Here is a 13,405-nt window from a genome sequence, read left to right on the forward strand (position 1 = left end):
CAAGCAAACATTACTCAACAAAACACTACTCATTTACAACAGTACATTGTCCTCGGGAGGTAACGTGACTCGTGACTCGGGAGGTGAAACCGAGAGTATAGGTACGGAGTATACGTGTCTAGTCCTTACTGAGCATGCGCCATGGCACCAAGAAACCAACACTAGTAAAAGGAAAACAACTCGGCATTCAAGTCAACCAACTCTGTTATGATAAAATGAGAGTAGAATAAAGTGGATGTTAGCAAATGGCGGGCCGGCCCGGCGCCGAGGGAGGTGGCTGCGCTCCGTCGGGGCCGGGGCGAGACAAGCGAGGGTTAGTGAAGGCGCGGGCCGGTACCTGCGGCGAATGTCCTTGGAGTACTTCCCGCCGTACTTGTTCCGCTGGGCCGCCAGCTCCGTGATCTCGGGGATCCAGCTGGCGAACACAGCCTACCACAACACCCACTCGGTCAGCCCACAGTCTACCTGCCTACGTCGGCACCGCTACCCGCCCCCCACTCTACACACACGTCCCTACACAAGGCTGTGTGCCGAGGACCACGAATCGTTTGGCTGTAGTGAGTCATCGTAGGTTCTTACGTTATGAGCGAAATGATTTACATGTTTTAGTGTGTATTTTCTTGCCATAACAAATTAAAATGAGGATATGTTATCAATATACAATGACAAAAATTAAAAGAAAAGTGTTTACGTGGAGTTATTATTATTATCACACGCATGCGTACTCTTGCATACACATTTATTTTGAGGTTCCATCTTTTAGTCACCCAGTTTCAATAAAATACTAAACCACATACCTTTGTATAAAAATTCTACAGACGACACCTATGCGTGTTGACGACGATGCGAATTTTAGAAAACAGATGACAGAATTTAACTATTTAAGTATTATCATACGATAATGTCTACTACCTCTAATATACAAGTACACCTACTATTGCTACACGCACAATTTTACAAAATTCTAATTAAAAATAAATCATACATATTTGGTGAAATAATTGTCAAACCAAACTCAGGCGAGTTCATAGATATTAACGAGGAACAGATATCAAAGGGTAAATAAATAAGTAGGCAGATAGAATTTAGTCTTATGAAAGAGAATATACCAATACGTAACAATCATATACTCGTATATAATGAAAATATATCATGTAATATGTAAAAAATATCCATTTGGGAAACCTCTTTCACATAACTTAATGTAAATATATCAACATCATTTAATGTAATTATAAATAATGATAAAAAAAAATACATTTCAATATACTGAGGAAATAATTTTTCTGTATTTTAATCAATGCATAATTACTATTTGGAAAACAGTATTAAAAAAAAAAAACACAGTCTGCTTCATATTATTTTCTATAATGACACTGAAGACATGTATGAATAAAATATTACATATAAATACATATAAATTACATACTTTTGTACATATTTGTAATGTTTTTCTTCATGACAATTATGAAAACAGCAACGACCAATTACTGTTTTATAATTTTCACTAATATTAAAAGATAGTTGAACTACATCTGGGAGTGGATGTGGATAGTGATGAATTTTATTGAATCTGGGTAGTACACTGGAACTTAAAAAATGAATGTGTAAAAGACAAACAAATAACAAACATAACTGAATTGTGCAAGTTACTTAACATCAATGACAACATAAAATCTACGAGACACAGATAGTTGACTATTTTTATCTAGTTAGGAAAATAATAAAAGCTTGTATTAAAAAAAGACAGCTTTGGTAAATGTTCTCCAAAAGAGGAGACGAGAATGAAAAGGAGAGAATAGAGAAATTCTGATAGAACACCAACACTGGTATGGTTTGGGTATACCATTCAGTAATGGAGAGTAGATAACACAATACATCTGACGCCACTGATGCCAACAGAAGTTGATCGTTTAAACAGTATTTTACCAGGAAACCTATGTCGGGACATTTGTTTTAAGAGACCTATTTGCATATTTTTAGAAAAAATCTAAAATCGCATAGGGTAAAATGTACTTTTACCAAATGAGATCAAAAAGAATTCTTAGAAAATATGGTAAAAATATGCACATAGTCCAAAATTGAATATCCCGCCATAGTGCAAAGTGTCAAGATCAACTAATGAATACCTCTTTCCGTGTTCACGCTTCAGCTCGCCACTGTACTTGGACCTACTTCCTACCAGCTCTATTATCTCGGGGATGCTACTGGCAAACATTGCCTGGAATAGACATCGGTGTTTACATTTCCAACTCATTATTTCGGAATGCCTGTCGCTCTCATCGAGAAAACGACGGACAAACGAAAACACCATCGAATAACAAGAGCGATATTCACACACAAAATCGGACGGATTTAATGCGATCATCTACATTTGTAAGTAAACAGAAAGTAATAATTAAAACTAGAGGGAAGGAAAACACACTTTAGGGTATATTTAAAGCAAAAGCAAGCAAAAGTCAGGAGATTAAAGGAACAACTAAGGATAAAGGCATGCACTGAATAACAACCAAAAGTAGATGTGTATGTAAGATGGATGAGTAATGGTATCGCCTAGTGTACTAATGTACCGGTGGCGCGGTGTGCATGTAGAGGTGCGAGGAACCTATCTGACTCACTGTTCCCAACTATCCTGCCTTGCGGCTGGTGGCCGAGTGGCCGAGTGCCCCGAGGGGCGGGCGGGGGCGAGGGAAGGGAGGCAACCACAACATGGCCGATATTCAGCGCAACATGACACGGGTATCAGAGTAACTTGCCACCAGAGTGCTGGTAACTTGACTAATGTGAGAGTTGCCTACTTTATTGTGTATGAAGAATAAACTATTCCATATGAAATCCTAATTATTCGAAGCTAAAAAAAACATAATTAGCAAACTTTCGTACAATTTCTGACACTTGACAGAAAATTCCACATAAAATATAAACTGTTTGAAAATCAAATTCAATGTCTCTGAGAAATGGTGTTGCCCGTCAAATATTTACGCTATGAAAGGCATTTTGTAATGCGTAAGTTAGCTAAAAGTCTAACAAATTATTCAAGAAATGAATGGTTTTAAATTAGCAGGAATCGATTTTCAGTTACAAATGACTTCTTATTGTATTTTCACAAAAGCGGCAAAAAATACTGGATTGCTTGCTGTTGAGGATGAATGTTGACCAAAGTTATTTTAATCATGATATCAATCGATTCGATTAGATTGATATATAATTTTAACTTGATATCAAAGCTGTAAAAAATTCATATCACTTCCATAACAGAGTTACGTAAACCACTTGACAGTTATTTGCGGACATGCACTCAATCATACATCTTCGTATACATATTTGTGTTTTAAATGGATGATGTTGTTTTCTCAGTTTGGTGTAATGCATAGCACGAGCCTCTCTTAATTCAATAAACATATATTAAAAACAAAGATATGTTCTGAAAAACTAAAAATAGGACCGATAAAATACTGGCACTATTTTAGAAATCCATTACAGCACTTGTCGTGAATCCTATGTTATATTAAATTAGGACAATCCTTTTGCTGTACATCCTAATGTCTCCAATCATGCAATACAACAGAGTTCACGAACAAACATTCAACTGTTGAAGAAAGGAACACATGAAATATCAAGTACTTTACCGAATAAAGTTTACACAAGTACAATCCTGAGTATGTGAAATAAAACACAACAAGTAGAAAAGTAATTCCAATGTAAAGAAATAAATAAAATAAAACTAAAGTCAACATTCAATACCTTCACAAACATTGCCACATTTATCGACATTATAATTTAAGGTAAGGAAATACTGAAATGTTACTTACCAAGCCAACGAGGAGAAAAAATACTAAAAATGTCCTGCCTAGAACGGTTTGGCAGTAGACATCACCGTATCCCACAGTGGACATGGTCACGATAAGGAAATACACGCAAGTCCAGTACGACAGCTGCTGAGGGTTGTTGAACTCCAGAGGGTCTCCGGAATTCTCCAACTGCAAAATGAAATGCAGACAAACTTATAAGAGGGTGCAGTTTAAAAAAAAAAAACTGACAAGTGCATAGACATTAACGCACTCTTTGGGCGATTGTCCACTACACGGAATTTCACCGTCCAGCAGTCTGGTTTTGAAAAATGAAAACAACTACGACAGTTTAGCGTGATCGAATTTACGCGCAATGTGTTCACGCACCGATCCCTAAAAAAGATGTACAAAAGCACAATCCAATCCAAGCCAATCGTCGTTTTAAAACGCTAACTGACGTACCGGACAGTAAAATTCCATGTAATTCCGTGTAGTAGACAAACGCCCAGACAAAGTGTGATATTCTTTAACTTATATTTACCCACATACACACATACATTTATAACAATAACGGGCATGTATTTACTCTCACAGATAGGAATCAACTCATTCTGATATTTACATGGTATGAATTAATTAAAATAGTGGATTCTTTCTTTATAACTCTTATCTGCACCCAATGGTGCATATGGCACTGGATCGTATTGACGCAGTGTTATTTTGATTCTTTATTACTTCAAAGCAAAGTGATCACCCGCTTCATGGACCAGTCCAGGGTAATATTAAATAAATATGAGTGTAAAGTCAAAAATATTTATTTTCACCCCCCTCCCTGGGAATTAAATACGGGACCTCCAGGACGGGAGCTAAACATGGTAACTATTACACCACGGAGGCGGACCAATAGTGGATTAGAAAAGGGAAAATATTTATTTTTAAGTATTTATAATTTAATAAGTAATTATTTTTGTCATGATTGTATTTTTTTTTGCCTTATTTTGTTTGATTAATATCTTAGCAATTTTTGTACAGATGAAAGACATTTCATAAATGAAAAAAAAGAAGAAATTAATTAAAACACATATTTTTAAAAAAAGGGCTAAATAACGCATTTATTTCACTTTCCACTGTAAATTTATTACTACAAATAATTCTAAAATTAAGTAAATAAAAATAGTTTTAATAAAAAATTCTGCAAATTTCACTGGTTTTTTAAATAATGCTTTAATCAAAGTTGTATCAAAGGCAATATTATAATATTTAAAAAAAAATCCAATATTTGCAGGTAAAAATGTGATCAAAATTGCTATGTAGCTTTTATTTTGACCATGTACAATTAACCCTCCTATAACATTGAGATAGGTACCGCGTTATCAAAGGGAACATTAAAGGGGGTCAATATTTTTCATTGTATTTTTATATTTTAACCAGCAGAAATAACTGAAATGAGTCATTATTAATTCAAATACAATTTCAAAACATTTACCTCCTATAATGTTCCCTCCAATAACGCGGTACTTATCTCAACGTTATAGGAGGGTTTACTGTACACACTGTAAGATGATTGAAAATTAATGGATCATTCTCATGATGTGTTAATATTGGCTAATAAATTAATATGAAAAATCACAAGACTATCGGTAACATTATCATTAAAATCTGTAGAGAAGTAAGGGAGATATGAAGGTTTAAACTTTAGATATTTTAATAAAACGAAAAACGAACACCGCTATACGTCATCAAATTTGACGCCATCGGGTGTGTATAGCGTATCCCATTATGTATCTGCTTTATAGATCTATAATAGTAGTAGTGTGGATTCGTTTCTGTGACGTCATTCGTTACCAACTTATGAAAATAACGTTTTTACGAAGGCGAATTTTGCAAAAGAAAATGATAAATGAAAATATTGATTATATCGGCTGTTATAAACACGAAACGAGTCTTACACAATTCTTTATAGGTTGAGTATGTTAAATTAGATATTCCCCCGAGTGATAAAACCCCGTTATTTATAATAATTATTATTTTTAGAGAAATAACTTACCAAGTGTATGATTCCAGCTGCCGTCAACCATACAGATATGAATATGGAAACTAACTGGGCAAGACGTATTGAGCTGGATGTTTTTAGGATGTTGAGGTATTGTAATATATCAGGCACAGTCATCAAGCGCAGGGCGCGAAGAAATCTCAGTCCTAAAAATATTCACAACCATTTAAATCTGAAAACTACCATCATATTAATTAAGTATTGAAGTAAAAATAATAAGACTTATTATACAACGACCCGACTCGTTTTCAAAATTCAAAACAAACGAGTCTGTCAATGTCAAATTCCGGAACCATAGAGCATAGAATATCTTTTTGATGTTCCCTGGTTCCGGATTATGACAGCTTAATTTTACATGGGTAGGGACGGTAAGTGGTAAATAGACAAATGAAAAGTAAGGTTTTATGATAAAATTTCCCAACGACTTTTTTATGATGGTTGAAGAAAATTCTCCCTCTCTTGGCCTCATTTGTTCGACATAATATTCACTTTTCCATTGATCCGGTCTTAGTGAACGGATCACTTAGGTAAATGATCCGTTCACAAAGATCGGATCACCTATGCATCAAGTCAACAATTTAGCAATGTTAACGACGTACATATTGGAAAGCATGTAGGTAAATTAGCGAGTGTTTTTGTCTAGAATTTTCACTCATGAATTACATGAAATTATAGTAACTTTAAACATAAAGAGTAAATCCACTCACAAGTAGGGATAGGCTATGAAACTTATAAAGTTGAAGCCTGAGTAGGGACATGATAAACGGTGTTGCATAAGCCGTAGCTAGATTTCAGAGTCACTTGGACGTTAGGTAATTCAAAAAAAAATGTAGGTAAATTGTAAATATTATGAATTTTATTAATTTTTTAGCAATATATCAATTTGAAGTAGGTAATAAGATGAGTCAAGGCTTGAAATATAATAAGGTTCGTGAGTTTTTTTAATGACAGGTAAATTTGTTAATATTAGGAGATATTTTCGACATTTTATAAACATTTGTTTTTAATATTATTTATATTCAAAGCATTTACTTTGTGGTCAAACATTTTAATTGATATTAATAAATAACCAAATAAATTTTCCATACAGCCCTTTATTCGACGTAACATTGAACCGATCAGCTCCTAACTCAACTCCTCCCACTTCCCAGAACCTACCCCCTTCTCTTTGAATCCTAATATAGTTTCCAACCTGCGTATATTTATATTACATTTTTTACTTTATTATTTAGTTTCCCAAAAGCATGGTGGGACTAACAACTCGCTCTGCATGTTTTGCATGTGTAGTGATAGTGTATGTGAATAGTACTAAGTGGGTGTGGTGTAGTGTTGTTCGCATGATTGTTAAATTGTAGTGTATGTCCTGACGAAGAGACGGGTACGTCTCGAAACCGGTAGACAGAAGTAGTCGGTGAGTGGTTATTTACTAAAATTACTAATATCAAATTGTTTTTAACTTACCAATCCATGTTCTATCCAGATATATTGATACAAAGGATGGGGGTATCGTAAAGTAATCTACGAATGAATACATTTCGAGCATGAACCATAGTTTGTCACTAGCTGCTATAAACTGAAACATAAACAAACAAAACAAATTAATGCAAGTAGAATAAACTTTTAAATACTATTACAGTAAAACCATTTAAGATGTGCAAGTACATTAATAAATAAAAATAAAAACTTCAAACTTATTTTTGAAATGGCTGATCTAGGTAACCTAATGTATCAAAGAGCATCTATTACTAATAATCACCTTATGAATGAGGGAATATGCATATTGCGTGTTTATTTTTAAAAGAGAGTAAATTCACGATTAGCGGTGGTATCGCTTTAAATGTTATATTAATCAATTGACAGCTTAAGTAAGACCTGCATTAAACATTTTACGAATTGCAAAGTGGTTCAACCCATTCAAAAATTACTGCAAACCCATGGAAGTCAGCGAGTCAAAACGACTATCCATTTGATAATCGACTAATCGACTTTGACCATCCAAAACCTTCGGATCACCGTTCGAGAGCTTGCAGAAGAGTTGGAAGTAAGCTCTGGTGTGATACATTTTATTTTGAGTAACAATACGTTCTTGTTGAGAGACTGGGTGAAATATTTGAAGAAGCAGCTTCGTCAGCTGACATTACACGACTTCGCAAAAAATCCTGAACAATATGATTACGTCGTAAAAACTCATGTTTTTTTCTTCGACACCCATCGATTTATCATTTCACGAGGATATTGGGAAAAAATAAAATGCGACCATGCTTTCTGTGGGCGGGATATGAGGAAAAATAGTTTATCATACTTATGATAAGGAATTTTTCATTTCGCAACGTATTTTTCATCCAACATTAGTTGCCACGGAAAAAAAACACAAGTATATACTTTTTGATAAAAAAAATACAATGTATAAATAAATAATACACATGTTTACATTCTACGTTATACATATGAGTTAATTTTTAAATAGACACTATCTTATTTAACCCCGGAATACTAATCCTGGTAAAACAGGTAGCTTGAAGCTGCAGCAATCGGTGTCATTCTCGGGTTTAATACAGTAAATTCGTGCGCTTGCGCGCCGTATGGCGTTTCAGTGAGAGGCCGCGCGAAACAGTTTAATTCCGAATCCCTTGCAAACATCGAGATAGGTGACCGCATGGCTTTTTTTAAACAAAAATCACTCAATGTCAAGCTTTTTACCAAAACAAATTAAAAATATCATTTAAATAAACTTTAAAGCAACTTTATTATCATTTTGACGAATTATATAAATAAAGACTGTAATTACGCAAGCGCAAACATTGTTTCGTCTAATTGATTTTGAAAATTTACAAAATTATAAATCCGTCACATAAATAAAAAAAGCCTTGGGTTCGTACCCCTTAACGCTACTCAGGGTTTTAAAATACCATATAAAGTTTTTTCTCTCTCTATTTTATTGAAGTATTTTATTGGTATGTTACTACATATTTTAGACGCTTTTAAATAATCCAGAGACAAGCCAATGGGTAGAAGAATCAAATTCAGAAAGCAAAATGTGAAAATATAAGATATTGACCCGGATAATTCAACGTTTTATTTCATAATTCATATTAATAACCCGCATAATTCAACGTAAAGAAATTTTGTTGAAAAAAAAATCAAATTTTAAATTTGATTCAGCTATATAAAAGGTATAATAACGCCGTAGGTACCTATATTAATTTTCGATTACCTCACGGACAAAAGTTAGTTTTAAAAGGTACAACGCGTTCAGCTAAAGGAAAAGCTCATTGAATTTCAATCAGTAGAAGAAATTAGCTTTACAGGAAAAAAAGTTAATATCGATGCGCCCCTTTTAAGTCTAGCCCTTAATAAGAGAAATTATATTAAAAAGTACTTACTCGTATAAAAAAGTAGACCATAAAAAATATGTTAAAGGCAAGGTCGATTTGCTGTGTAATGTTGTTGCTCCATTTCTGACATCGTTCTACCTCCTCGCTGAAAACATAAGGGAAAAAATAATGCAGGATACTTAAAATTGGAGCTTGATGATCAATTACTTATTAATAGTATAATACATAACAATTTTATAATATAATGAATCGGTAATGTTTTCTTTTTTTCACAATGATTTTTCTTATAATATGTTGAGTTAACAATGTTTTATATATGTTTTAAATTTTTAATGACTTTCATCCAATAATGTAAGCTCATAACCTATGTAAACACTCAAGTCAAATCAAAGAGCCAAAAGCATATACTTAAATAACTTCATTGCTAATTTAGAATCATACCTTTAGTGAAATAGCGAGTATTTTGCCTAAATTTTCACTCATGAATGACATGAAATTATAGTAACTTTAAACATAAAGAGTAAATTCACTCACAAGTAGGTATAGGCTATAACACTTATCAAGTTGAAGCCTAACTAGGGCCTTGGTAAGCAGTGTTTTAAAAGCCGTAGATAGATTTCAGAGTCACTTGGACGTTAGGTAATTCAAAAATTCTAAATCATGACACGTTATTTAATTTTAAAAAAATCTGGAAAGCATTAATCAAATGACTGAAATTACTTGAAAAGATTCCATTAATAACTGTTTGTCAAAAATTACAATATTATTAAATGTTTTTCAAATAAACGCCTCTTCATTGACCCAAAGAGGACTATAGGAGGAAGATAAGGAGGACTTAGTGAGTATATTGTAAGAGATCACCTAAACGAGTATTTTTTGCTTTCTATAAAGCAACATTGAAGTTCCTCGTGTTCACAAGTATTATTGAACTTTGTTCAGAACCTCAAAACACTTCAGCAGCATAAAAAGAACTATAATATACGATTCCGCAAAATTATTTTGCGGGATTTATTGACATGGAGATATATTTCAGAATATTTTTCCAGTTTATAGAACGTTGAAAACTTTATAATATGCTTCATTAATTCAAAATTGCATATTTTCGAGTTAACGTTTTTTGCCAGTACACCCACGATAAATTATATACTTAGGTATTTATATGAAAAAAACTTACCTAGACGCGTCTATAAAGTAGATGATGAGCGATGCAATACTCAGAATGAACACCAACACTACCTAGAAAGAAGAAAAAACACTAACATTAATACATTTCGTGGTTAAAATAAATTATTTTCGTAGTACAGCATATATTATTCAGATAGAGTCTATGCAAATTCCTTTTCCCGGTGAATTTCTGAAACGAGCAAACGAGATATGGATATTACCCAACGAGAAGGGAAATATCGACGGAAATAATTTATTAGTGCCTTCTACGGCAAAACTGACATAGCTTTAAAGGAAAAGACTCGTTCTTAACTCGTGAGTATTTTGAAGCAGAAGCGACAAAAGTTTTCCGTGGCAGACTTTAATGTGCGTAAAACGTGGTAGATTTATTATGAACGCCGAGTCGCAGGCATTATAAAGTTCTCAAAATGAAATATTATAGCTCTTTTGAGCACATCACCTCATAATCCAAATTCATAACCGTTGATGGGGCTTGTTCGGGAAGGCATTTTAACTCGATTCACAATCTAACCGACCAGATTCTGACAAGTCCGATAGCCTAAAGTAGGCAACGTATGAAAGACATACTATCAAGATAGCTAGTGTTTTTGTTTATTTTTAATACGTAAATGTTTTTAGGCAAATGTGGAGGTCCTCGCTAAAAAGTTACATTTCCTATATTGCACAAAAAATCCTTCAAATACAAATCTGTTCTGTTTACTGTATTCTATCGAAATCTTAATTAAAGTTGCGACAAAACGTGACCAATCCTGTGTTAAACTAATATGAAATCATTAAATCATATCAAAACGTTACAATTTTACAAGCTAGAATTCCTGATTACTTTAATCATTTATAATGGAAATATAACGTTTTGGTGAGGACCTCCACAAATATGAAACACACATATGAAAAACCACTATATATATATATATATTTATATAAATATATATATATATATATATATATATATATATATATATATATATATATATATATATATATATATACATATGTATATATATATATATATATATATATATATATATATATATATATATATATATATATATATATATATATATATATTTACAATATATATATACATATACAAAAAACGGGTTTTCAATACAGAAATTATTGATTTTGATATTATAAAATAAACGTAATGGAATGATTTAGAACATTTTTGTGTTAACCGATTATTGTGAGATAAGACCTGATCTTATGACATACCATTTAATATTTCTAGTGCTTTTCTTGTTAAGTTTGAATTGCCTTTGTTTCTCTAGTGTACTTGAGTCTGTTTGTTTTGAGCAAAATTTTCAATGGCTGTTTGTTTTCAATTTAAATAGAATTATACTTGAGAAAATAATATTTAGCTTGTATTTTGTGTTTTTGGGGGCTTATAATCTGGTATATATTTTTTGTACATTTTCGAAAAACCAATAACGCGTTTCTGCATAAGACGGCATTAATTATATTATGATACCTATCTGCGTATAATTTTACGTTATCAAATACAAATGTTGACTGGAAAGAAAACCTAAGTTCCATAAAGAGCATTTCCATTTAATTCAATTTCATTTATTTACAATAAACATACACATTACAAACTTAAAATTGAAAGCGTATACTTAAAATCTAAAATATGCAAGAATACTTTTGCTAAAGGTTTTGAAGAATCCCGCGTTGGAAAACTCCTTCAGACACATGGAACAGATCAATATCCAATGAGATATTATTCAACATAGCGGTAGCTCTTCGTACAGGCATAACCATCGGCAGGTTGGTCTTGTGTATAGGAATGTGATACAATCTATACCGACGCTGAATCATTTAGTGAGTCGTTATACCTATGGAGTTATTAGTGATTTGATTTCTTTCAGAGGGTTATTTGTATTGAGTATTAGCTAGAATCCGTGAACTATTACAAATCCTACGCAACAATGAGCTTTTTAGTGGACAGGTGACAGATACCGTATACGATTTTTCAGGTGAAAATCGTGGATCGTAGAATCTTAGGGCTGTTACATAAACACGAATGACTTTACAAGTGCAAATGGCTGACCATCAGCTTTTTTCAGAATTTCCTAGCAGCATAAATTAACGGAGAATTTTCAACTCTTGACATTACAGAAAGGTCGCTTAACCTTGAGCAGCCATGATTGATTGTTAATAAAAATAATGAAAACCCGCGGAGGCATGGCATATGACAGAGACAAACTTTCAATCAATGGATAGCCGCAAAATCCATGGCTGACAATACCAGAAGATAAAGACAAAACAGATCCTGCGCCACATGCATTTCTAAAAACATCCGCCCGTGTGTTAACCCGCATTACACGATCGAGAAAATTTGGTAGGATGCCCGCCATATACATATACACACACACACATATATATATACATATTATATATATATATATATATATATATATATATATATATATATATATATATATATATATATATATATATATATATATATAAATATATATATAAATATATATATATATATATATATATATATATATATATATATATATATATATATATATATATATATATATATATATATATATATATATATATACATATATATACACATATAAATATAAATATATATATATATATATATATATATATATATATATATATATATATATATATATATATATATATATATATATATATATACATATATATATATATATACATATATCTAGGACATATGTAAACTCACTTCCTAAGCAAAATCAAGAAGTAAAATCATACACCTTAGTAACTTCACTGCTAACTTAGAATCAATGAAATGTACAAACTCATGCCTCTAACGAGATAGCGGGTATTTTTGTCTGGGATTTTCACTCATGGATTACATGAAATTATTGAAACTTAAGACATAAAGAGTAAATCCACTCACGAGTAGGCATAGGTTATAAAACTAATCAAGTTGAAGCCTAACTAGGGCCTTGATAAGCAGGGTTGTATAAGCCGTAGCTAGATTTCAGACTTTCTTGGACGTTAGGTAATTCCAAAATTCTAAATCATGACATGTT

At 32.5% G+C, this 13,405-nt stretch overlaps 1 protein-coding gene across 1 annotated transcript in view; it reads right to left on the reverse strand.

Moving 5' to 3' along the window:
• Positions 1-13,405, reverse strand: part of slo (calcium-activated potassium channel slo) — a 116,289-nt gene that overhangs the window by 38,219 nt on the left and 64,665 nt on the right. The window contains exons 2-6 of the mRNA XM_088261165.1: positions 10,354-10,415; positions 9,228-9,324; positions 7,306-7,417; positions 5,839-5,990; positions 3,813-3,980 (exon numbers count right to left, since the gene is read on the reverse strand). Of these exons, the coding sequence (XP_088117291.1) occupies positions 3,813-3,980; positions 5,839-5,990; positions 7,306-7,417; positions 9,228-9,324; positions 10,354-10,415 (591 nt within the window). The remainder of the gene's footprint in view (positions 1-3,812; positions 3,981-5,838; positions 5,991-7,305; positions 7,418-9,227; positions 9,325-10,353; positions 10,416-13,405) is intronic.

The sequence above is a fragment of the Brachycentrus maculatus genome, unplaced genomic scaffold (assembly GCF_059751285.1).
Source record: "Brachycentrus maculatus isolate JH-2025_06_01 unplaced genomic scaffold, ASM5975128v1 h1tg000148l, whole genome shotgun sequence".
Classification (NCBI taxonomy): domain Eukaryota; kingdom Metazoa; phylum Arthropoda; class Insecta; order Trichoptera; family Brachycentridae; genus Brachycentrus; species Brachycentrus maculatus.